The sequence below is a fragment of the Mytilus trossulus genome, chromosome 8 (assembly GCF_036588685.1).
Source record: "Mytilus trossulus isolate FHL-02 chromosome 8, PNRI_Mtr1.1.1.hap1, whole genome shotgun sequence".
Classification (NCBI taxonomy): domain Eukaryota; kingdom Metazoa; phylum Mollusca; class Bivalvia; order Mytilida; family Mytilidae; genus Mytilus; species Mytilus trossulus.
In genome coordinates, this window is record NC_086380.1 from 79,664,751 (window position 1) to 79,688,436 (window position 23,686).

Genomic DNA, 23,686 nt, shown 5'->3' on the forward strand with positions numbered 1-23,686 from the left:
ACATCTTTTTAGATACCCACAAAATAGAGTATACCTCTATCTTTATACAATAACATATTTTGTTTACACACAATTAGTAAAGCACCATCCAGAAAACCCATTTATGATTGATTTTTCATGTACAATGTAAAATGTATAAATCTATGTCAGAGAAACATGACAAATGAAATTGCTGATAAAATTAGTATAAGATAAATGCTTCTTATATATGAATTAACGCGAGATTATCGTTGTGTTTGTCATCACGTGTCTGATTGTCTGTAATATTTGGTATTTGCTTCCGTCGCGTAATGTCTTGTAGCATGCGTTTTTTTTTCAAAAGTGACGAAAACTGCTTAGGCATGATATACGCACAAATGTTTTGTCTGTTTAAGATATACAAGTAATATTTATAACAGTTTTTTCAAATTTTCACACGTTTGTGTTATTTTTATAGTTCTGTTATATTATAATGAAGGAGCATTAGAAGTTTAACTCATAATGAAAAAGTTGTTCAAAAGATGCGAAACATAGTATTTCAAAGAAAATGTGTAAAGCAAATATTATCGATCTATATTTTTTTTATATTACTGACGTGATTGCAGAATTAGGAAAATATTTCTTTTAAATAAGTATTTAGTTCCGATACACAACTGTATGTCGTTATTAGAGACAGATCAACTTAATTTTTCATATTAAGTTGCAGTTCTGAACACATTTAAAGTTATTAGATATTTTGTCTATTTACATTTTTATTTGCACTTTGGTCGTGTTGTTGCATCTTCGACACGTTCCCCGTTCCATTATTAATTCTATCACAAAAGAGTTGTCGTTATAGGTATAGACATCTGTTATTTTAGGTTTATGACCCTATCTGTAGCCATTTTTGTACGAATTTTTCAAACTTCAGTTGTATCAAAACTACAGATATAATGAATAATAGATATAGGCCATTTAGTACATATACCAAGGGGAAACTTGATGAAAAGCAAAATTATTTACTGTTTCATTGCATTTAATAGAAAAAGAGTACTTTGTGGCAAATAAACCAATACTTTTATAGATAATCCACAGCCTTTTATACAGAGATTTTCGATATAATATTTAAAACATGATAGATTACTCACTTGCTTTTCTATGATGTGCTAGTGTTCATTTTCTACAAAATGTTCTAACCAACCTGTAAATTCCAAAATACCTCGTGCTGAGTCACTAAAGTCGAGCGCACCCTAAAAGGTGTATTGTTGGTGTTACCAACTATGTAAATCAATTGTATTTGATGTTATGCCCTTTAAGGGCCCTGTAATTTGAAAATAAAAATATTCTATTCTATTCGATTCTATTCTATATTTGATTTGGTCAATATTTTTATTTGTTTTAACCAATAACTACATTAATAAAATTGTATTTAGGAAATCAATGCTAGCACTGCATGCAATAATCCTATATCTATTAGTCATAAAATTGCCAAATTGGAGAGTTCAAGGGATAAAGGCTATCGATTTTCTATAAAATTTCCATAGGTTTAGCATTGAATCAACACAAGGGTACACAATCCTAAGTTCTACAAAAGTTGCATACACCATGTAACAGTACAGCATTCTGTAAAGTGCTGTTTTTTTTCTTCAGTATGGTAACATGAAATTGCAATGTTGAATTATCAGCATATAAATCTATGTTGAATTGCTTATCATGAAGTGGACTGGTAAATTATTGGTATGTATTAAATATAATTTAGTGCACACATAAATAACCTTTCCTTTGACAACATTTACCGAGTCTACAAAACAATATGTTGTCAAAGAATTGAAACAATTGAAATTGAATTATTAGGGTCCAATGTCCAAGATGACAAATCTTGATTCCAACACAGAGGTTGAACTCTCGACAGTTGGGGCAAGTATGGACAATACAATCAAACTTGGAATAATGCTCGGAGTTCTATGGTTGAATAATTGACACAAAAAAATGGAGAATGGTAAAGTGGAATATGTCAAATAAATAACAACCCGACTAAAGAGCCGACAACAGCCGAAGAACACCAAAGGATCTTCAACGCAGCAAGATAATACCGCACCAGGGGTGGTCCTCACCTGAACCATAAATAAAACTGTGTACTAGTTCACTGAAAAAGGACGTCACACTAAACTCCAAAACATATAAATGAACTGAAATTAAAATTCATACAAGACTAAAAAAGTTCAGCGGCTCTCGACTTGGTACAGGCGAAAACATACGGCGGGGTTAAACATGTTTTGTTAGATCTCAACCCTCCCCTATTCCTCAATGTAGAAAAAAGAAACACATAGCAATACGCAATGTTAACATAAGCAAAATCACATTGATACATAAATCAACAAAGGACTACTAGCAGTTACTAACATGCCAGCTCCAGACCTCAATTAGACTGCTTGGAAGATTATGTCTTCATCATATAAAAATCAAGTACAGTCTCTCCCGTTAGGGGTTTAGTATCATACTATCATAACTTATATGGGATGAACATATTAACATGTATCATACCAACAACTGGTTTTAGAATAATTGTGTGTTTTTCCGAAGCAAAAACCCTATTAGCTATATAGTGAATCAATATTAATACCAAAATATTTAATCCTAAATGACCTGACAACTGTATCGTAGCTATATCCTTTCCTAATAAGTCTGTTTAGAGGTTTGGTTAACTTTTGGGGTGAATGCTGACATTTTTGTGCTTTGTAAAGAATATTGCCATAACATGTTGGATGTGAAATGCCTAAGCGTATAAGATGTTTGCATGTTATTATACAGAACGAATGTGGTCAATGAATTGAAAAAATAGAAATTGGACTATTAAGGTCCAAAATCCAAAATGTATATATACATAGTTGGATTAAGCAAATCTAAGTAAACCAATATATAATAATTTATTAATTTACTAATGGACAATATTAGCGCAGGTTTTAAAAATGTTCCATAAAGGAATTAAAATTCAGCTGTACTTGATAGGAAAGAAACTCATCATAGATACCAGGACTTAATTTAGTATATACGTCAGACGCGCGTGTTTTCTACAAAAGACTCATCAGTGACGCTCAAATCCCCCCAAAAAAAGAATTAAAAAGGCCAAATAAAGTACGAAGTTGAAGAGCATTGAAACCTTCCATTACATTAATTTATATGTTTTTGTGGTTGAATATCGTTACATTGTACAAGTGGGATACATATACGTATGTATGGTAGCGGGGATGTATTTGTCATCAGGTAAATTATGATTAAATGTTTAAACATATTGTGACTTTCGGTGATAGGAAAAGGTAGGAAACTCATTTTCTTGAAAATGTTCACCTGTTAGCATTAGGGAATCTGGAATGATGATTAATAATTTAGCAATTTTAGAAAAAATGATATAGAGGAATGGAAATGCAGAATAAAATTATATATCTGAATTAAAACAATTGCATATCTATAATATAAAGAACTGAAATTTTGGCAAAATAGGATAATAATATTGAATTAAATAGTGTCATGCAATTGAAATTGTGTTTTATGTATTGTAATTCCTAGTGTTTTGGATTTTATTATCATTATGTTGGTAAATTTGTGGTTAGAGTGATATTAAAAGGTGACATTAATGTTGTGTTTTGATACATTCAATTGGGTTTGTGTTATTTCCCTTTGAAGAGAAATGTCAATAATTCAAGAATGTAGTAAACTGTCTTTTTATAGTACATTTAAATTAACTTTTTATATTGAAAAATATCTGTCTTATAGCAATAATGTTAATCTGTTAACAAAGTTACGTAGTGGAACATTAAAGTTAAATATTGAAGTTGGCCGTTATAATAATATTCCTAGAGAAAATCGTTTATGTGAATATTGTAAAATGTGTGTTATTGAAGATGAATACCATTTTGTTCGTGTGTGTCCATATTATAGATCTGTACGAACACAATTTTTACCAAAGTACTATTGTCATTGGCCTAATAATACCAAACTATTAAATTTACTACAAGCTTCTAGTAAGTCTCTTACGATCAAATTATGTAATTATGTAAAAGCTGCATGGAACATTCGATCTTCTATAGTCTCATAACTTAATTTATATGTCATTGTATCATACTATAATTGTTCTCTGTTGTCTTCATGTTTTATATTATGTAATATATGTTGTTAATTTTGCCATAGCATGTCTATGCTTTGCAATAAAGATTCATTCATTCAATTATATGGAGAAAATTGTGTTTTAGTTTAAGTGGATAAAGTTAAAATTATTATTTGATGAAGTGATATATTGTAAAGAGAATGCTATTTTTATTTCAGTTTCAAATCAAATTTCAACCAAACTAATAATCTTAATTAATAATTACTTATAACACTTACCATGATAGCAAAATTCTTAGTAACATTCTAAAATGAAATGATAGCAACCAACTGCATATTACTGTAAGAGAAGACATAATTAATAAGCTAAAACGTTGTAAGCGAGGTAACTCCTAATGTTAAACAAAACCCAAACAACAAGCAACAAATAAAATAACAAACATAACAATCAAAGACCTTCCTTATGAACTTAATGACTGCTATCTAGCAACACAAATGCTTCAGTATGGCAAAGTCGTCCCGGGTTCAGTAAAGCAGGGATTTATTCGAGGAAAAAATATAGAAAATGGTTCACGATACATTCAAATCATTAATTGTGCTCCGAAAATTCCAAACAAAACAACATTTGGTAGATATGATGTCCGGATGTTTGCCGACAATGGTCGAACAGAATGTATTCATTGTAAACAAAGAAACCACCCTTCCTATGCTTGCAAAGACAAACCAGATCATAGTAAGCGCTGCTATAACTGTTCAGAAATTGGGCATTTTGTACGAGACTGTCTTAACGAATCCAAATGTTCCTTCTGCAAAAAAAGCGGTCATGTCCGTAATGATTGCGCTGATTTTAAACACCATACTATGATTAAGTCTTATGGTAATTATGCTAGCGAAATTCTCGAAGGTAGAGAAGCTCAAGAAAACGACAAAAATGAAAGTCAGTCCATCAACCCATTAGTGGCAACAAACCATCTACAAACACCTAACACATACTACACCAAATCAAAGGGAACAAATATAATGTTGGGAGCTTCAAATAGTTTGAGAGTTGGTAAATGTGAGGACAATTTAATATTAGCCTCTATAAATGGTGCCACTCTAGAAAAAATAGATGAGTCTTTGGGTGCGGCTTTTGAAAATCATCGTGTGAAAAGCAATGGCTCAAATGTAGGCAAGGTCATCATCAGCTTAGGTTGTAATGACTTGAGTAGAAACAAGCACGACAGTGATCAGGTGAATGTGTACGCAACACAGGCTATTGTCAAAGTTAAACAAGCATTTCCGAATGCAGATATTGGTGTGTGTGGTATTATTCCAAGAAAAGGTAACAGTAACCACATTCACACAGTCAATGAAACAGCTACACATATTAATAAATTCTTGGAAAAATTGTGTCTCAAAGATGAAATGCTGACCTATATTGATGTAGAAAATATCTTCATAAAAAATGGAAACGTGGTTAAGGCGTATTACGATAAAACAGATGCTAGTGGAGTTCACATCACAATTGAAGGGGCCCAAACAATTCGTGTCAAACTACGTGAATTTCTTCACCCTAAGATGTCACCAAACCAGAACACTCCTCGTCCTTGTGACACCAAGCGCAAACTTAGTAACATATCGCTGACGCCAATGTCTGCAGAGAAAGACAGTGAGCAAAGTAAACCAGGTTCCCCAGATGATTATGAGTAACAATACACAAACCGAAATTTGCTATTTGCTACTTTTTATGTAAACAAAATAAAAAAAAAATAAAAAGTCAAAATGGAGAAATCGATGGGTCTCTGCGAAAACTGTTAAAATATGGAAAAATAAAGGTTGGCAGGTAGGTGAAACTTACATAAATGAAGAGATAAATGAAAAATGAACCGATTGATGTCCGATTTATATAATTCCAATGCCCTCAGTCGGCACCAGAAGCGACGAAGCAGCGCATCTATTTTGGGTGGGCAAATGGTGGTCCCATGGCCTCAGCTTGTCTGGTAAAACAGCCGTCGGACGTCAGAGTAATCTCGGACTAATCTCAACCCTCCCCTATTCCTCAATGTAGAAAAAAGAAACACATAGCAATACGCACTATTAACAAAAGCAAAATCACAATGATACATAAATCAACAAAGGACTACTAGCAGTTACTGACATGCCAGCTCCAGACCTCATTAGACTGATTGAAAGATTATGTCTTCATCATATAAAAATCAAGTTCAATCTCTCCCGTTAGGGGTTTAGTATCATACTATCATAACTTGTATGGGATGAACATATTTACATGTATCATACCAACAACTGATTTTAGAATAATTGTGTGTTTTTCCGAAGCAAAGACCCTCTTAGCTATATAGTGAATCAATATTAATACCAAAATATTTCATCCTAAATGACCTGACAACAGTATCGTAGCTATATCCTTACCTAATAAGTCTGTTTAGAGGTTATGTTAGCTTTTGGGGTGAATGCTGACATTTTTGTGCTTTGTAAAGAATATTGTTATAACATATTGGATGTGAAATGTCTAAGCGTATAAGATGTTTGCATGTTATGATACAGAACGAATGTGGTCAATGAATTGAAAAAAATAGAAATTGGACTATTAAGGTCCAAAATCCAAAATGTATATATACATAGTTGGATTAAGCAAATCTAAGTACACCAATATATAATAATTTATTAATTTACTAATGGACAATATTAGCGCAGGTTTTAAAAATGTTCCATAAAGGAATTAAAATTCAGCTGTACTTGATAGGAAAGAAACTCATCATAGATACCAGGACTTAATTTAGTATATACGTCAGACGCGCGTGTTTTCTACAAAAGACTCATCAGTGACGCTCAAATCCCCCCCCCCCCCCCCCCCCAAAAAAAAAGAATTAAAAAGGCCAAATAAAGTACGAAGTTGAAGAGCATTGAAACCTTCCATTACATTAATTTATATGTTTTTGTGGTTGAATATCGTTACATTGTACAAGTGGGATACATATACGTATGTATGGTAGCGGGGATGTATTTGTCATCAGGTAAATTATGATTAAATGTTTAAACATATTGTGACTTTCGGTGATAGGAAAAGGTAGGAAACTCATTTTCTTGAAAATGTTCACCTGTTAGCATTAGGGAATCTGGAATGATGATTAATAATTTAGCAATTTTAGAAAAAATGATATAGAGGAATGGAAATGCAGAATAAAATTATATATCAGAATTAAAACTATTGCCTATCTATAATATAAAGAACTGAAATTTTGGCAAAATAGGATAATAATAATATGGAATGAAATTGTGGCATGCAATTGAAATTGTGTTTTATGTGTTGTAATTCCAAGTGTTTTGGATTTTATTTTCATTATGTTGGCAAATTTGTGGTTAGAGTGATATCAAAAGGTGACATAAATGTTGTGTTTTAATACATTCAATTGGGTTTGTGTTATTTCCCTTTGAAGGGAAATGTGAATAACTATATGGAGAAAATTGTGTTTTAGTTTTAAAGTGGATAAAGTTAAAATTATTGTTTGAGAGATGTGATATATTGTAAAGAGAATGCTATTTTTATTTCAGTTTCAAATCAAATTTCTACCAGACTAATAATCTGAATTAATAATTACTGATAACAATTACCATGATAGCAAAATTCTTAGTTACATTTTAAAATGAAACGATAGCAACCAACTGCATATTACTGTAAGATAAGACATACTTAATAAGCTAAAACATTGTAAGCGAGGTAACTCCTAATGTTAAACAAAACCCAAACAACAAGCAACAAATAAAATAACAAAAACACCAAACTCTAAGGTAAAATTCAAAACGGAAAGTCCTTGGCAAAATGAAAAACTGAAACACATCTAACCAATAGAAAACAACTGTTATACTCCTGACTTGGTACAACATGCAAACGAAAAGCAACTTATATCTTAATAATTATTCTGAAGTTTAGAAAATAATTATTTGGAATATCTCAATCCAAGTACAGAGAAAGAAGGAAACTGTAGCCATCTCATTATAAAAAATCAAGCCAAATTTCACAGAACTCTTGACGATATGCTACTAATATCCAACTTAGGCGGGATATTACTAATAAACGAAGATGATAACTTTGTTTTGGGTAGAAATAAATAGAAATTAAATAAATTCATAATTTGGTTCAATAAGAAGACTTTTCGCGCAAATAGCAAAACTTAGATTGCATGAACTTACGAAGATCAAACAGGAAACTGGCTCGGACGTTGCCCAGTATAAAAAGGTCCGAAACAGACGTTCACCATGGACACGGTGTCGTCTGATATGGCAGGTGTCCCCTTATCACCAGACATGACAAAATGACTTATTCAGATCTTCTTTCTAGTGAAAATAGCAATATTACACATATACAGCCATGTTCAGTTTCCTTACAGACATTTTGATTTTGATGACTCAGAACAACACTGTCGCATTTCGAAATGTAAGACCAATAAAGGCTGCAAAACTTATGAATTTTTTATAACAAATGCTGAATTCAATAGCAATTTAACATTAAGTCATATTTTACCAGAAGTTACGATGATCTGAATTGTAACTCGATTAATGTCGTCTACGGATTAGAGTGCAACCTTTGCGGATTGGTAAACAAACGTATGTGCAGTCATAGATCAGACATATAAACCTCAATGCTAATTACGACATTCCTTACCAGTATTTCAACCAGCCCGATCATTTCATTTTTTTCTATGACAGTGCGCAGTATCGAAAAAAATATACCATAGTTCCAACAATCCTTATCTTGCAACTCCTCTCCGTAGACAAAAAGAGGACTACTGGATAAAACAATTGGGAACTGCGACACCATATGGTTGCAATGACAAAATTTATGGTATAGGTATTCTATATAGTCCTTCGTGTAGTTCGGTGAATATGATGAATATTTTAAACTTTACTCTTCGACGTAGACGCAGTCATGATCATCGTCATTACACATCAACTACTCTGCTTGATGTATCTATTAATGACTTGCTGCCATTTATACAAAAGCCGTTAAGTATTCATCACATTCGCACGAAACTTTATTCATTACCCCTTTCAAAACTTCATTCTCTGTTCAATTTATGTTTGAAAACCAATGTTACAAACCCTCATGTAAACCAATGCAAACTTACAGCTATAATTTCAGATATTGCAAGTCACAGACTTTTCAAGACAATCGGCATAGGAAAAGATGAAAAAGAGAAAAAGATATTTCTTTAATCTTTCCCTTGCCAACAAAGGTCTCGATGGCGTCAACTAAGGCAATATCCTTCATCATAAACTAGTTCAATCGAAAATACTTCCTTATTTCAAAGACCAGTCTGAACCAATCATTTCTTATACCTTTACCAAACCTATTGCAACTAAAATTTTCATTTACAAACACGTTTTGCAGGATCTCATGATGGACGACTTCAAGTCAGAACCTCCAGATTGCACTTGTGCTAGTTCCCAATTCACAAATAATTCACATGGCCACGTTATTACCGGCGACCTCAACATTGTTAATAACACTTCTCTACGAAACGTGTTATCGAAAGGTCCAAAATACCATGAGCCGAAATCCATCAATTGGAAATACAACTTTAAAATTTTGATGGATTCAGTCGAGGATTATGCTAGCGACTGGGCTAAGCGTGAGAAGGAATACGTAGACACTCTTTCCGAATGAATTAAGGCAGTGAGGTCATTGGTAGAAATAAGAATTAAGAAACTAATGGGTCTATAAATGCCCATACTACGTCAATCTTTAAAGACCCTAATGTTGCAAAACACTTATCCTACCTTCATGACAAATATGTTGTTGTCCCCGAAGATAAAGCCACAAACAATATATACATTTTAACTACTTGATAAACGAATAAGGTACTGACAATTCTGACAATTCACTTGGAAACCCAACATATACCCTCACGACACTTACCAAAGATAAGAAAGCCTGGATAATCATGGGTCTGTTCTATGTTCCTTTGGAATTTCAACCATAGATGATGAACTGGATCTTCCATCACTGTATTGGATACCATACCACATAAGTGTCCTTACAAACAGCGGTGTATTGTCTTCCAAGTGCTCCACGAAACCTCCTTTTAAATTATTAACATATATTTTATCAGCAATCAAAAACGGGCTTCACAGTTATTGTAAAATTGCCTATTCTAGAGGTTGCATGAATCAGATGCGGATACATAATAATTCCAAAGATCTTTTAGAGTACATAGAATCTAACTGTCTTTTATCTTGTAATATTATTAAAACATTTGACATTTCTACACTTTATGCAAATATTCCACATTCCAAACTAAAAGGCAAATTGAAGATGTTTGTTTCATAAAAAAAGAATGGCCATCGAAGATACAAGTATCTTGTCTTAGGAAGGGATACATCCTACTTTATAAAGGATCACTCTGATTTAAACAAAAAAATCACTGAAACTGACATTATCAAGATGCTTGATTTCTTGATCAACAACATATTTGTTACATTCGGAGGACATGTTTTTCAACAGACTATCGGCATTCCAATGGGAACGAATTGTGCCCCTCTTCTTGCCGACTTGTTCCTTTATTATAATGAGGCTGACGTCATACAGGAACTCTTAGGAAGAAATATAAGACGTTAGCAATATCCTTTAACTCTACTTTCCGCTATATAGAAGCTGTTCTTTCACTAAATATTTCAAAATTTTGTGACTATGTCGAACGCATCTATCCTATTGAACTAGAGATAAGGGATACAACAGATATAGTTAAGTCGGCCACATATCTTGACTCACATCTAAAAATTGACCATGAGGGTCGATTGAAACAAAACTTTACGACATAAGAGATGATTTCAGCTTTCCAAGTGTGAACGTTCCATTTCTAAATAGCAACATTCCTGCAGCACCTGCATACGGTGTATATATCTCCCAATTGATACGATATTCCCGTGCTTGCATTTCCTCTCATGATTTTCATGATAGAGGGTTGTTGCTCACAAGGAAGCTATCAAATTAAGGGTTCCACATTTTACGGACGCCATCACGAGTTGGTTGACCGTTATGGAATTATCGTTTCACAAATGATATCGGATATGTTCCTTACTTCGTAACTATAATCGCATTTCCTATCATAAATATGACCTATCGAATTAGACTATTTACCGGATTTGTTATCTCATAAGCAACACGACGGGTGCCACATGTGGAGCAGAATCTGTTTACCCTTCCGGAGCACCTGCGATCATCTCAAGTTTTTGGTGGGGTTCGTGTTGTTTATTCTTTAGTTTTCTATGTTGTGTCATGTGCACTATTGTTTGTCTGTTTGTCCTTGTCGTCTTTAGCCATGGCGTTGTCAGTTTTTTTCCCGAATTATGAGTTTGACTGTTCCTCTGGTATCTTTCGTCCGTCATTTATACCTATAGCTTTGAAAGTTATGTTGCTCAGAAGTGGCATTGGCTAACATAAGTTGAAGCGCAAATGAGTTAATTTTTGAACAAAAAGATATCACCTCTTCATACAGGCATTTCACTACGCAGTATATTGTAGATTATACACCTGATTTTATAGCGAGCTAAACCTCCTACTTGTGTGACAGTCGCAGTGGATTCCATTATATTGACAACGATGTGTGGGCAATTAAACACAGTGATACAATATAAGCATTCAGCAAAGCAAACACTCCATAATTCAGTTTTTAATTTTGTTCAAATCAAAATTATTTTGTTAACCTTTGGACCAATTTCAAAATAGACCCAAAATTAAAAGTCTAATTTAGACCTCAGTATATGGAATCAATATAATTTTAATTTTGCATCCTTCTTCGGGCGCACTAAAAACCACGGTCCAAAATCAAAGGTCTGTTTACACGGTAGGGTTAAGGTTGCAGTCTGGTAATTGACTGCTCCATAGGCTTACATGCGAAACAGCTCATCTTAGAAAAAAAAGCTACATACAAAAAAAATTCATGTTCATATCATGTATGTACAAATGTGAAATTGGAATTTAATAGAGAAAAAAGTGGTTCATGCCACGAAGAATAAAAAGTCACGTAACCCTGAAGTCAAAACATTTGTATCTACTTTCTGTTTTCTGTTTTAACTAGGCCGCGCCACTTTCAGTTAAAATGATATCCTTCCATTTTCTTGAAATGCTATCCCCCAAAAGATGATAGATTTTTTTGAAATCTATATTTATGTTTCAATTCAGCATAAACCTATAATCAAACAGAAATAATTGAGTCCAGTAAAAACATCAGAAACATGGATTGTTTTGTTTCTCTCCATGTTTGCACCGGAAACTGGAGTTGTAATACAAGACTGTAATGAGTATAACACGTTGATTGGTTTTACCACTTCTTAGCACCTTATTCCTAAGCAGACACGTTCATATCTCTTTCATTCAATCAAACCTTCCTTTGATGAAGCAGTTAGCTTATGGTACAATTTCGTTAAAATCAAATTTTGTTACATAAACAAGTAAATCGAACAAGTTGAGATAGTATTATACACACCTTCACTATACTTAAGACCAGTACTGGTACTGTAGGGTGCAATTATATGCTGACATGAGTATATCTTTGACCGTAAATGTTTTGTTTCTAAACTGTACAATTTGGATTAAATTTGTTTATTGATAAAGGCCATACGTTCCCATATAATTTGTTTACAGCATCCTTCTTTTGTCCTGGAAGGTTTCTTTTTTGCACTAAAAATGTCCTTGAGGAATATTAAGTCTTTTCAGTTAAAAAAACACAAGTATCTCCAAGTTTTTAACATGTATAAAATTATTTGTCCGTGCGTAAAACTTTAAAATAATTTGATAAAAATAAACAACGACATTTGTACAGGATGTATATTAGTAAAGCTACATCCTTTGGTTATTAACTTTTTTCCAATGTTACTTTTCTGCGTCTTATTTTGTTGTTTTAAACATGTTTATAATATAATTTTTACTAATTTTGTTACTGTTAGCATAAAAACTACGATATGAAGTTTGTTTGATGAATGTGGTTTAAAATATTTTGTGCGTATTTCCTGTCTGAATAAGCTTGATAAATAGTCGGTACTTATCAGTTGGAAAGTAAAACACTGTAAAGCACCACTTGGATCAGGCAAGTAACACAAAATATACTTTAAAATATCTAGGTTAACACCATCGAGATCAAGCTTACACAAACTTAAAAGATGAGTTTATTTAAATTCAAATACTTTGAACAAACAAAATCGAAGCATTTAATACACTCATAACTTGAATGTTGTGTCTTGAAGTTAGTTGTATATTATTTTTTTTAGATTTACCGTAGAAAGTAATTCTGCATACTGACTTTAAAATGGAAATTAAAATTCTGTTGTTTTGCATTGCTATGGCATTGAACACTGTTTTAGGAGGTAATTATAAACACTTATCATTTTTTTTCAATTTAATAAAGTGAACACAATATTTGAAATTTGAGTATGGTTTTAAACAGATGATGCATAATGAGGCAATGCCATGTTATAAATTATTCAAATGCAGGTTCAATTACTTTCAATGTAATTAATAAGTAAATTCAACATAGATACCAGGATAAAATTACAATTATTTTGTCATTTGTACGATTAAATTAAATTATTGATTAAATCATTTCTGAAAGTGTCTAAATAAATTATAATGATTACATTGGCAAATTAATCATGATTACACCTGATTACAATGAATTAAAACAAAAACACATTTTGAATGATTAAGGTTTAATAAAACCATACCACTCCTTTAATAGAAAGGATTTTATTTATATATTTTAAAATAACTACTTCAGAATCCATCTATTTAATAAACCGAAAAAGTACATAACATACAAAAATGAACATTGTGTCACCAACTTTTTCATCAATGATTTGGGATTTTTGCTAACTTCAATTGCATATGGCTTTATAAAGAGTTTGCTGTTTTTCTTCTGACCTCTTACAGACATTATATGTATTCCAAGTGCAGTTTTAATGGAATTTAGAATATGGATGAAATAAAATTACCAGATAAAAACTATGTACAATTTTGATACAATTGTTTAAACAAATTGTAAACAAAATACAAGTAATATAATTCAATGCATTTGGCTTTCTACGGTCAAGTCTAAGTACATACACACATTTGCTTATTTTAAAGAAGATGTTTGTCCAACTTTTAATTTAGTTTGTGTTAATTGGATAAATTTTCAGATGTCTGATTAATATTTTATTTTATAAATATTGTCCTACAGCTATACTTGATTTGAAATTGCAATAAAAACAAACCTTATTTTGTTTCCTACCTGTCAATTTAAAGTTGACAAAAATTACAATTTAACAAAAGATTAAAATTCAGGGTAAAAAAAAGTATTATATTACTTGATTATAACAATTTTTTTTTTATCAAATATATATATATATATATGTACATCTTTAAATTGAGAATATATTTACAATATATTTTACTAAGGCTGGAGACATAAAATTGTATTATACGTCTCTTTGTAGGCTTATGATGACTTTTCAATACTGTAACAGTTTATTTTTTTACTGAAGTAAACATATCAATTTACATGCTTTATAAAGTAAACCAAACGATCTGTACTTGTTAAATATTTATTAAATAAGAATAACAACGAGGTTCATTTATTGACCATAAACACAGTTCTAAAAAAAAATCCCTTGTTATCAGAATGTAATAAAAAAATAACCAGCATTACATTTTGAAAAGTAATTGATTAAATTAAATTACATGTTATCAGATTTTTGGCTGATTAATTATTACAATGATTGCATGAACAATTGTAATCAATTAAAGCTCATGCACTTGGCCTGAAAAAAACGTGACAACAAGTGACTTATATAAGGTTTGAAACTTAATACTAAGATCGTATAATATATGTATAATGGATTATCCTGCAATCATCCAACTATTGAACAAAACACAGGTATACAAATAATGTTTTGCTTTATTTGTACTTGTACAAATAAAGTCTCCTGTTACCCAACTTCCACGTTGAGCAAGTGGTAATATAAATATTTCTGTTTCCTAACAAGTTCATTTGGGGTCCTCTTCGCGGTCAGTGTTTCACCTAAGTCGGTTTCTCTGAGAAATTAGAGACAATGATTTGATTTAATAACTAAAGTTTCAAGCGTTGGGAGTAATTTCAGGACACACACAATATATGTACATTGTCTGAAAATATACATATATTGTATATTGGAAAGTTTGATGATAATGTGTGTGTGCGTGCTACTTATACAATTTCGAATTTTAATTCTTAGTAGTAGCTAGTGATTGTTGATATATTATAGTACACAACAACAACAACACCAATTTAACAAAATGTTTTCTTTTAGAATATTTTTATGGCTTGATATTTATGTTTTAAATTGTAAATGCATACTAGAAAAAAGCATATAAACCAAAGAAATAAAAAGAACAAAATAAGATTGTATACATTCCAATAGAAGAGGGACGAAAGACACCAAAGGGACAGTCAAACTCGTAAATCTAAAACAAACTGACAACGCCATGGCTAAAAATGAAAAGACAAACAGCAAAACAATAGTACACATGACACAACATAGAAAACTAAAGAATAAACAACACGAACCCCACCAAAAACTAGGGGTGATCTCAGGTGCTCCGGAAGGGTAAGCAGATCCTGCTCCACATGCGGCACTAAAAGTAAGACGACGTTTTCTAAAAGTAAGACGACTAAAATATCTTCTCACCTTTGAGTTAATTAAAGTTTTGTTTATTTTTGTTTATAGATAATTGCAAATCACCTTATGTGAGGGTAGGAGATGGTTGTTACTTCATCAGTAATGACATGGTGTCTGGGGATGAAGCATTTGTACGTATGAAAAACTAACCAACAGTACTAATGTATCTTCCTTTCAAATTCACTGACCTTTAAGGTTGAATTCAAACGTAACTTTACAAGCATTGATCATGGATAGATAATAGTATATTAACGCGCTGGTCATGCGTAAAATTGGTGTCTTAGACTAGTCGTAGATTATTTTTGTGTTTATATGAATCCCATTATAATGAATTGTTTTTTCTTTCAATTATGTGATTTTATGTCCACGTGGAAATTTTGTGGATGACATGTTATAAACCATACCTTTTAAATACTATTATATTAAGGCATACGTCAAGAAACGTTATGTTGGGCATTACGAATCTCAAGGGAAACAATCCAGTGTCAACAACGACTCTTACAGAAAACAGAACAAAAAGCAATTTTTTGATATCGTATATAATCAAACATTAATAAAATCGACCTCTTAGAAGACGTGTTGTGTAACATTTTTATTGATACAGACAAAGATATTGGTCATTGTTGTCAAACGGTGGCCTTCAGTTGTTAAATTTAATGTCACATGTTCTCTGGTTTAAAGTTGTATCACTGATACTAATAGCACATCTTCTATAAATCATTTTAAAAATGTCCAATCAACATCGTGTTTCTAAATGTGCACCTTACCATTTATTTACTAGATTGTTTCTGCATATTTATGATGTAGGATCAACATACTCGTTCTAAGCATCCTGTGTACCTGTAAACATTTCCCCCTGAAATGGTTTAGTATATTTAAATGAAAAAAAATATACAAGGCTTACAAATCATAAAGACACTCACTACCTATAAAAAAAGGAATGAAAAGGAAAATCCTGCAAACATACAGCACTTGATGTCGTTTAATCTCGCAACTAATATATGGGCATGTCACAGGCGATGGACCTCATTTGTTGTTATGTTTATAGCGTCTTTCAATTATTTAGTTGAAAAATTTATTATTTCATCTCCAACGATGAAAACAACGCTCACGATTGAAATGATTAATTCTTTTCTAGTTCTTTAAATTATGTTAAACTAAAACTTTGTTGTACATTTACCTTGTATATAGGCAATCTGTGCAAAGAGGGGTGCTTACCTGGCTAATTTTGAAACCCTTGAGGAAGCCATGATAATGAAAGCGGAACTTACGCAAAATAAATCAGGTAGGAAAAAACTAGTTACACACATAATGCACGCAAATATCCTACTAAGAAAAATAAATATAACTACTATAAATAACGGCAACAGTAGTATAACGATGTTCAAAACTTAATGATCGATAGAAAAAAAAACAAATCCGTGTTACAAACCAAAACCGAGGGAAGCGCATCAAATATAAACGATAATTTGAACTTTAGTTTCTATACTTGACTTAATAACTAGATTTGAATTCCTTTATCCAGATCTCTTGACAATGTCATGTTGTATAAAACATAGAAGGCTGTGTATTCATAAGGCCGGTTCCATACCCGGATTACTGTTTTAGTATTGTCAAAGGTGAAATTTGATAGATGGTATTGCAGATAATAAGAATAGTTGTTTACCTATAATATAAAAAACGAGTTAATGCATTGTTTTGCTGGTTAATATTCTCTCTTCAACTTCGTACTTTATTTGGCCTTTTGAACTTTTTTGGATTCGAGCGTCACTGATGTGTCTTTTCTAGACGAAACATGCGTCTGGCGTATATACAAAATTTGGTCCTGGTATCTATGATGAGTTTATTCTATATTGGTTTACTAATACATACGAAGGAAGAACGGAATGCAAACCAGCTATAACTGAAACATCTGAAATACAAAATACTAAAAATCAACAGGAAAAAACACAATATGGTCTACTTTTATAAAAGAATAGATAATAAATACCGATATTCTTTAAGTATACAATGTATGAGTTACAATTGTATCATTATTATGCACTGACGTCTGAAGAATAAACCACGTGCTTTTTCAATTTTCATATCAAATATTGAGATTTGTTCTGTTCGTTTGTTTTCTAAATTTGTCAATGTCAAACAGGTCTACACTATTACGTTGGAGGAAGAAATATAGATCGATATATTCCTGGTGGTGATTGGAGGTGGATTAGAAATGGACAGATGACAAAAATAGCATACAAAGCCTTCGGATCAGGACAACCGGATGGATCAAATGCATCACCACAAGATTGTATGTTCTTCTATGCTGCGGAAAGATATATATTCCATGATGTCTATTGTGATAATGGAAGCTATCGTGGAGGATACATTTGTGAGAAATATTGAGCCATTGAATTAACTTTCGTGTGTTCTTTCCAAATAAAATATGTTTGCTGATTTGTGTTTTATATATACATGTACACGTATTTGATTCAAAATTCTATGCTCCAAACAGATATTATTTCTATAATATAATGTGTAATAGTAAAATCCAACTTGTAAATAGAGTTATGTTTAATTCAAGGCATAACACAAATACTTTTAAATATTACTTTGATTATGTAATCCTTGGTAGAATTCCTGCCCTCCCATCTTTTGCAATGTAATACTGTTGATTCATTTATTTTCTTGGTAACCAATTTTTGCGGATTAAGAGAAACTTGGATTTTCGTGGATATCTTATTCGTTCATATGGCGTTGTCTGCATTTAATCCTGTAGTTAATTTGTCATTTGTTGAACATTTAATTTCGTGGTTCACCTTTACCCACGAAGATTTGTAGCAAATTAATAATAATGAATTCACAGAAATTGGTCTGAATTTTAAGAAGTCAATTTAATATACTCAGATGAATGAGTTCAAATTACTTGTCGACAGGACTCATGGCGTGAATACAACACCCTAGTTTGCTGTTATGTTTGCCTTTATTAATTCTTAGTCAGATTTTAAGGATACAATCAATATTGTATATTATACCTGCACACAAGTAAAACAAATGATACGATAATTTTGATTGACATATTGAAAAAGCCGCATTCTAAGCCTACATATTCTAGTCGTTACTGTGAACTTGTATTGAAGCATTGCACAAGGTCATACATATCTTAGTTTCTCAGCGGCGAAATAACGCAGACCTTTGCGAAAGAACCCAAGCTTGTGCAAAATAACGCCAAAATTTGCGTTTTACTAAAAACATTTACCGTATCATATTATCATAAATTACCAACGATTTTACTGACTAAATAACCGAATTCCCGTGAATTAACTGGTCCTCTCACGACGTTTGTAAAAAGGTCCTTCCTTCTGTTCTCATTCAACAAAACAATACCGCGTACCTGCAACAATTATGAAAGATTCAACATTCAAACCAAAACTAGTTATGCCATTATATTTTATTTATCTTACATAGTACTTCAATCAAAATGTTTGTAAAATGTTATCTGTGTACATTTTTTTACATCAACGCCTTCATTGCAGAACTAGGAGAATATTTCTTATAAAATAAGTATTTTATTATGGTGCAAAAAGATAAAATCACAACAATACTGAACTTTGAGAAAACGTTAAGGTACCAGTCTTGTATTACAACTCCAATTTCCGGTGCATGTCAAAACATGGAGGGAAACAAAATAGTGCATTTTTTCTGAATTTTTTTCTGAACTCAATTTTTTCTGTTTGATTATAGGTTTATGCTGAATTGAAACATATATATAGACTTTAAAAAAAATCTTGCATCTTTTGGGGATATCAATCCAGGAAAGTGGAAGAATATCATGTTTACTGGAAGTGGTGCGGCCTAGTAAAAATAGCAAACAGAAAGTAGAAAAAAATGTTTTGACTTCAGGATTGCGTAACTTTTTATTCTTCGTGGCAACACCCTCTTTTTTTCGATTAAATCACAATTTCACATTAGTACATACATGACATGAACATGAATTTTTTTTTCTATGTGGCATTTTTTATTTTTTTATTTTCAAAGATCAGCTGTTTAGCATGTAAGCCTATGGAGCAGTCAATTACAAGACTGCAACCTTAAGAAGGAAAGTCCGTAAATATGTCGCTATCAGAGACAGGTCGTAAGTTGTAGTTTTGAAGATAGATGTTAGTTTATTTACAACGTTATTTGCACTTTGGTCGTTTCCATTCTCAATTTTATCACAACATATTTGTGTTGTTGGAATAGGCAACTATTATTTATGTTTATTCAAATAAAGGCAACAGTAGTATACCACTTTTCAAAACGGTGTCTTCTCATTTATCCAACTTTTTAAAATAAGGTATTCTCATTTAACCAACTTTTTATTTTTGTTAATTATTGGGTTGTTTGTTTAGTAATAGTAAGGTGTCTTTCTAAAATTTGACAGTAAATTTGTTCCTGCATGTTTTTAAACTATTTAAAAAAAATATATAAAATGGGCGATAGTAAACTATTTTTAAATAAAATTTAGAGTATTTTAGATATCAAATAAATGTTTCATCATTTATATAGAAGAAACCCACAAATCAGTAATATTTGTTCATTAGAGGATTTGCGTTAATTTATATTTATACTAGTAACATGAATATTTTGTATAGAATTTTTACTTCCCAATTTTGATAGCCTTTGGTAGTATCATATTGTTTCAATATCCATTAGTTAGTACATAAGTCACATCATCCGACCTACATTTTGCCATCAAGTTCAAGCAGCATATTTATTCATGTACCAAATACCACCTATCGGAAATAAACAGTGACATGATTGCTTTAATTTAGCACTGTTGTACATTAAAGTCAATTTACTATATTCAATCATGTATTCCACATTAAAGCCAACAATATTCAAAACGAACGCACTTTATACTTCAGTGTTTGTTTGTCTTGCTTCGTGTATAATTGTTCAAAGAAACTAGAATCTAATCTATTATAAGTCTAGCTTCTTCATAATTTGATGCTAATTGTTGCAACCCAGGAGCTTTTGAGCTTCCCCATGGACCCTCTTAACCAGGGCAACCATAATTACGCCTTTCATTCGTAAATCATGGCCTAGGACTATTGAAATGTCTAGTAACGCCTTATACCGTATGTTTGGAATTTCTCGTTATTGGTCTTCTGCTGTTAAGATCAATCCAATCATTTTAACAAACCATAGACAATTAATGGAGGAAGTTCGGCATAGAAAATTGCCGTATTTTTTTCATTCTCCACCCCCTCTTTCAAATATCATGGAAACGCCCCTAAACCTACATAGACAATAGACTGACCCAACTTAATGATAGACTACAGCAAGGACAGATCAATTATATCACTACACTGATGCAGTATCCCACCTACTTAAACGAGGATGAACATTAAATGTCAGTTGCACATTTTAATATGCTATGCTAAATAATACTACAGAAAATTTAATCCGGGTATAATTTTCAGTCTTATTTGTCACCTGTCATTCAACCCAAACTCTAATTAAAAAAACCTTTGTTCTTGATTACCTTTGATCTCATCTATCCAACTTCTTTTTTTACCTGTACTATCTATAATTTTAAAAAAGTTGGATAAATGAGAATGAACCTTCAAAACTCATAAATCCCTGGACAAAAAACAAAATCGGGGTAACAAACTAAAACCGAGGGAAACGCATTAAATACAAGAGGAGAACAACGATACAACACTTAAATGTAACACACACAGAAACGAACCAAGCATTAGACAGAATCCCACTAGAATAACAAATATAACATCAAAACCAAATACATGAATTTGGGATAGACAAGTAACGTGACACAACGTTGTGTTTTTAATGAGACAATCTTGCATACATGTATACGATCAACATGTTTTTCTAGCTTATATTTAAAGTTTTCCTTTGAAACAGAACAAGTGTGGTTTGAAGACTTGAGAAATATGAAATTGGACTATTATGGTCCAATATTCAAAATGTAAATGCATGTTTTCATCCAGATAATCGAAGTACTCCAATAAATAAGGATAATCAATTGCTAATGGACAATATAAGCTCAATTATGTTAAAATGGTCAATAAAAGAAATTTAGTTTAAAGTCATAAGAAACCTCAAATTAAAAAAAAAATATGCATATGTTTTTTATAACTAAATGGATAGTTTTCATTATACAACTTATGTACATAATTATACTTTTTTCTGAGGAAAAATCTTTAATATGTCCACATTTAGAAGAAGTTTACTTATTTTTAATTGTTTGCTACCAGGAAGCAATTCGCCGACATAGTATCCGTATGCATATATAGTGACCCAACGTAACCCTCCTCGTAAAATTCCGGTGACCACAATACGCATGGATCTGTCATTGGAATAAACAAAATATCTGATTATACATGTTAAACACGTGCCCAATACCCATGCTTTTTGTGATTTTTTTACTATAAGGTGACAATCGGTAAAACTCGGCTTCAAAACATGGCATTTAATGAGCAGCCATATTTGTTAAATCATAACAAACAGAGAAAAAAAATGGCGATTATATGATATATTTGCGAAAATAATGATAAAATCGTGCACAGAGGACTACGTTTATGATGTATGCATGCATTGGTTCAGGAATTGGACAAACATTATTTTTCACCACTCACTTGTTTCATATGAATTTTGGGTCATCAAAACAAATGGACAAATATGGCCGTATTTTTTGGGCATTTTTTTTCCTTTCTTGAGAAGGTGCAAAAATAAACAAACACCTGAATAACTTTGATACTGTCCACTTTCTGACTCAGATAAACTCTTTAACTCACCTATAGTTGTGAAGATACCTGGTGTCCATGTCAATTAAGGACAATGAAAACAATACAAACCGGTTTTTTTTTTACCCGAGGGAGCATCTCATAGTTATACCACAACTTAGTCAATTTTCACACCTTTTGCATGAAGGAAAAAAAAATGGCCATCAAAATCCAAAAGAGATTTTATCTTTCTGAAACACAAAATGCATTTAACGTTAGTATATATATCTAGTAGATGCTAGGCATTAAAACTTTTCCAACTTTACAGGTAAGTCTGTACTCAGAGCATTTTTTGGCATGTAAATACAGCCATATTTATCCGTTTGTTATGCTGAACCTTAAGGTTTATCATAACCTTTTGGCTAATATGACCGTATTTACACCACAAATGTTAACCCGAGTACAGACAAACCTATTCACCTGCAAAAGATTAAGGGATGGCAGGAACCAGATATATAAATTGTAACTGTATTTTATGTTTAAGACAATTATAAACTTTACTAGATTTTGCTTTCCAGTTTTTTTCGTTCCTGCAGAAGGTGCCAAAATAAACTAAGTCGGGAAAGAGGTTTGAGAATCTCCCCTCATATAATACTGTTGTGAGTAGTGTTGATTTAAAAGGACAAAAGATGGACAATTGACATCTGCAGACAATAGGTGATTTAAACTGTGTAAATGAGTGGGCCGTATCAAATGAAACTCGGGTGTTTCTTTATGTTTCTATCTTCTGCAGACTGGAAAAAACTGGACATCAAAATTCAGGTAAGTTTTTAATTTTCTGAAACATATACTTACACTGGTTAGAGGTATAGGGGGAGGGTTGAGATCTCACAAACATGTTTAACCCCGCCGCATTTTTGCGCCTGTCCCAAGTCAGGAGCCTCTGGCCTTTGTTAGTCTTGTATTATTTAAATTTTAGTTTCTTGTGTACAATTTGGAAATTAGTATGGCGTTCATTATCACTGAACTAGTATATATTTGTTTAGGGGCCAGCTGAAGGACGCCTCCGGGTGCGGGAATTTCTCGCTACATTGAAGACCTGTTGGTGACCTTCTGCTGTTGTGTGTTTTTTTATTTTGGTCGGGTTGTTGTCTCTTTGACACATTCCCCATTTCCATTCTCAATTTTATTTATATAACTTTTATATATCTAGTTCC

General features: G+C 32.1%; 1 protein-coding gene across 1 annotated transcript; it reads left to right on the top strand.

The window, feature by feature from the left end:
- The first annotated feature begins 13,046 nt into the window (after positions 1-13,046).
- Positions 13,047-18,195, top strand: LOC134681444 (C-type lectin domain family 4 member M-like). Its single transcript, XM_063541073.1, has 5 exons — positions 13,047-13,151; positions 13,333-13,428; positions 15,805-15,887; positions 16,948-17,041; positions 17,900-18,195. Exons 2-5 carry the CDS (start codon positions 13,371-13,373, stop codon positions 18,142-18,144), a joined length of 480 nt encoding a protein of 159 aa, XP_063397143.1. The 5' UTR covers positions 13,047-13,151; positions 13,333-13,370; the 3' UTR covers positions 18,145-18,195.
- The last annotated feature ends 5,491 nt before the right edge of the window (positions 18,196-23,686 follow it).

Coding starts and splice junctions, on each gene's coding strand:
- LOC134681444 (XM_063541073.1), top strand. CDS start 13,371: ATGGAAATTAAAATTCTGTTGTTTTGCATTGCTATGGCATTGAACACT. Junction 15,888..16,947: donor TGTCTGGGGATGAAGCATTT/GTACGTATGAAA, acceptor CCTTGTATATAG/GCAATCTGTGCAAAGAGGGG. Junction 17,042..17,899: donor ACTTACGCAAAATAAATCAG/GTAGGAAAAAAC, acceptor AATGTCAAACAG/GTCTACACTATTACGTTGGA.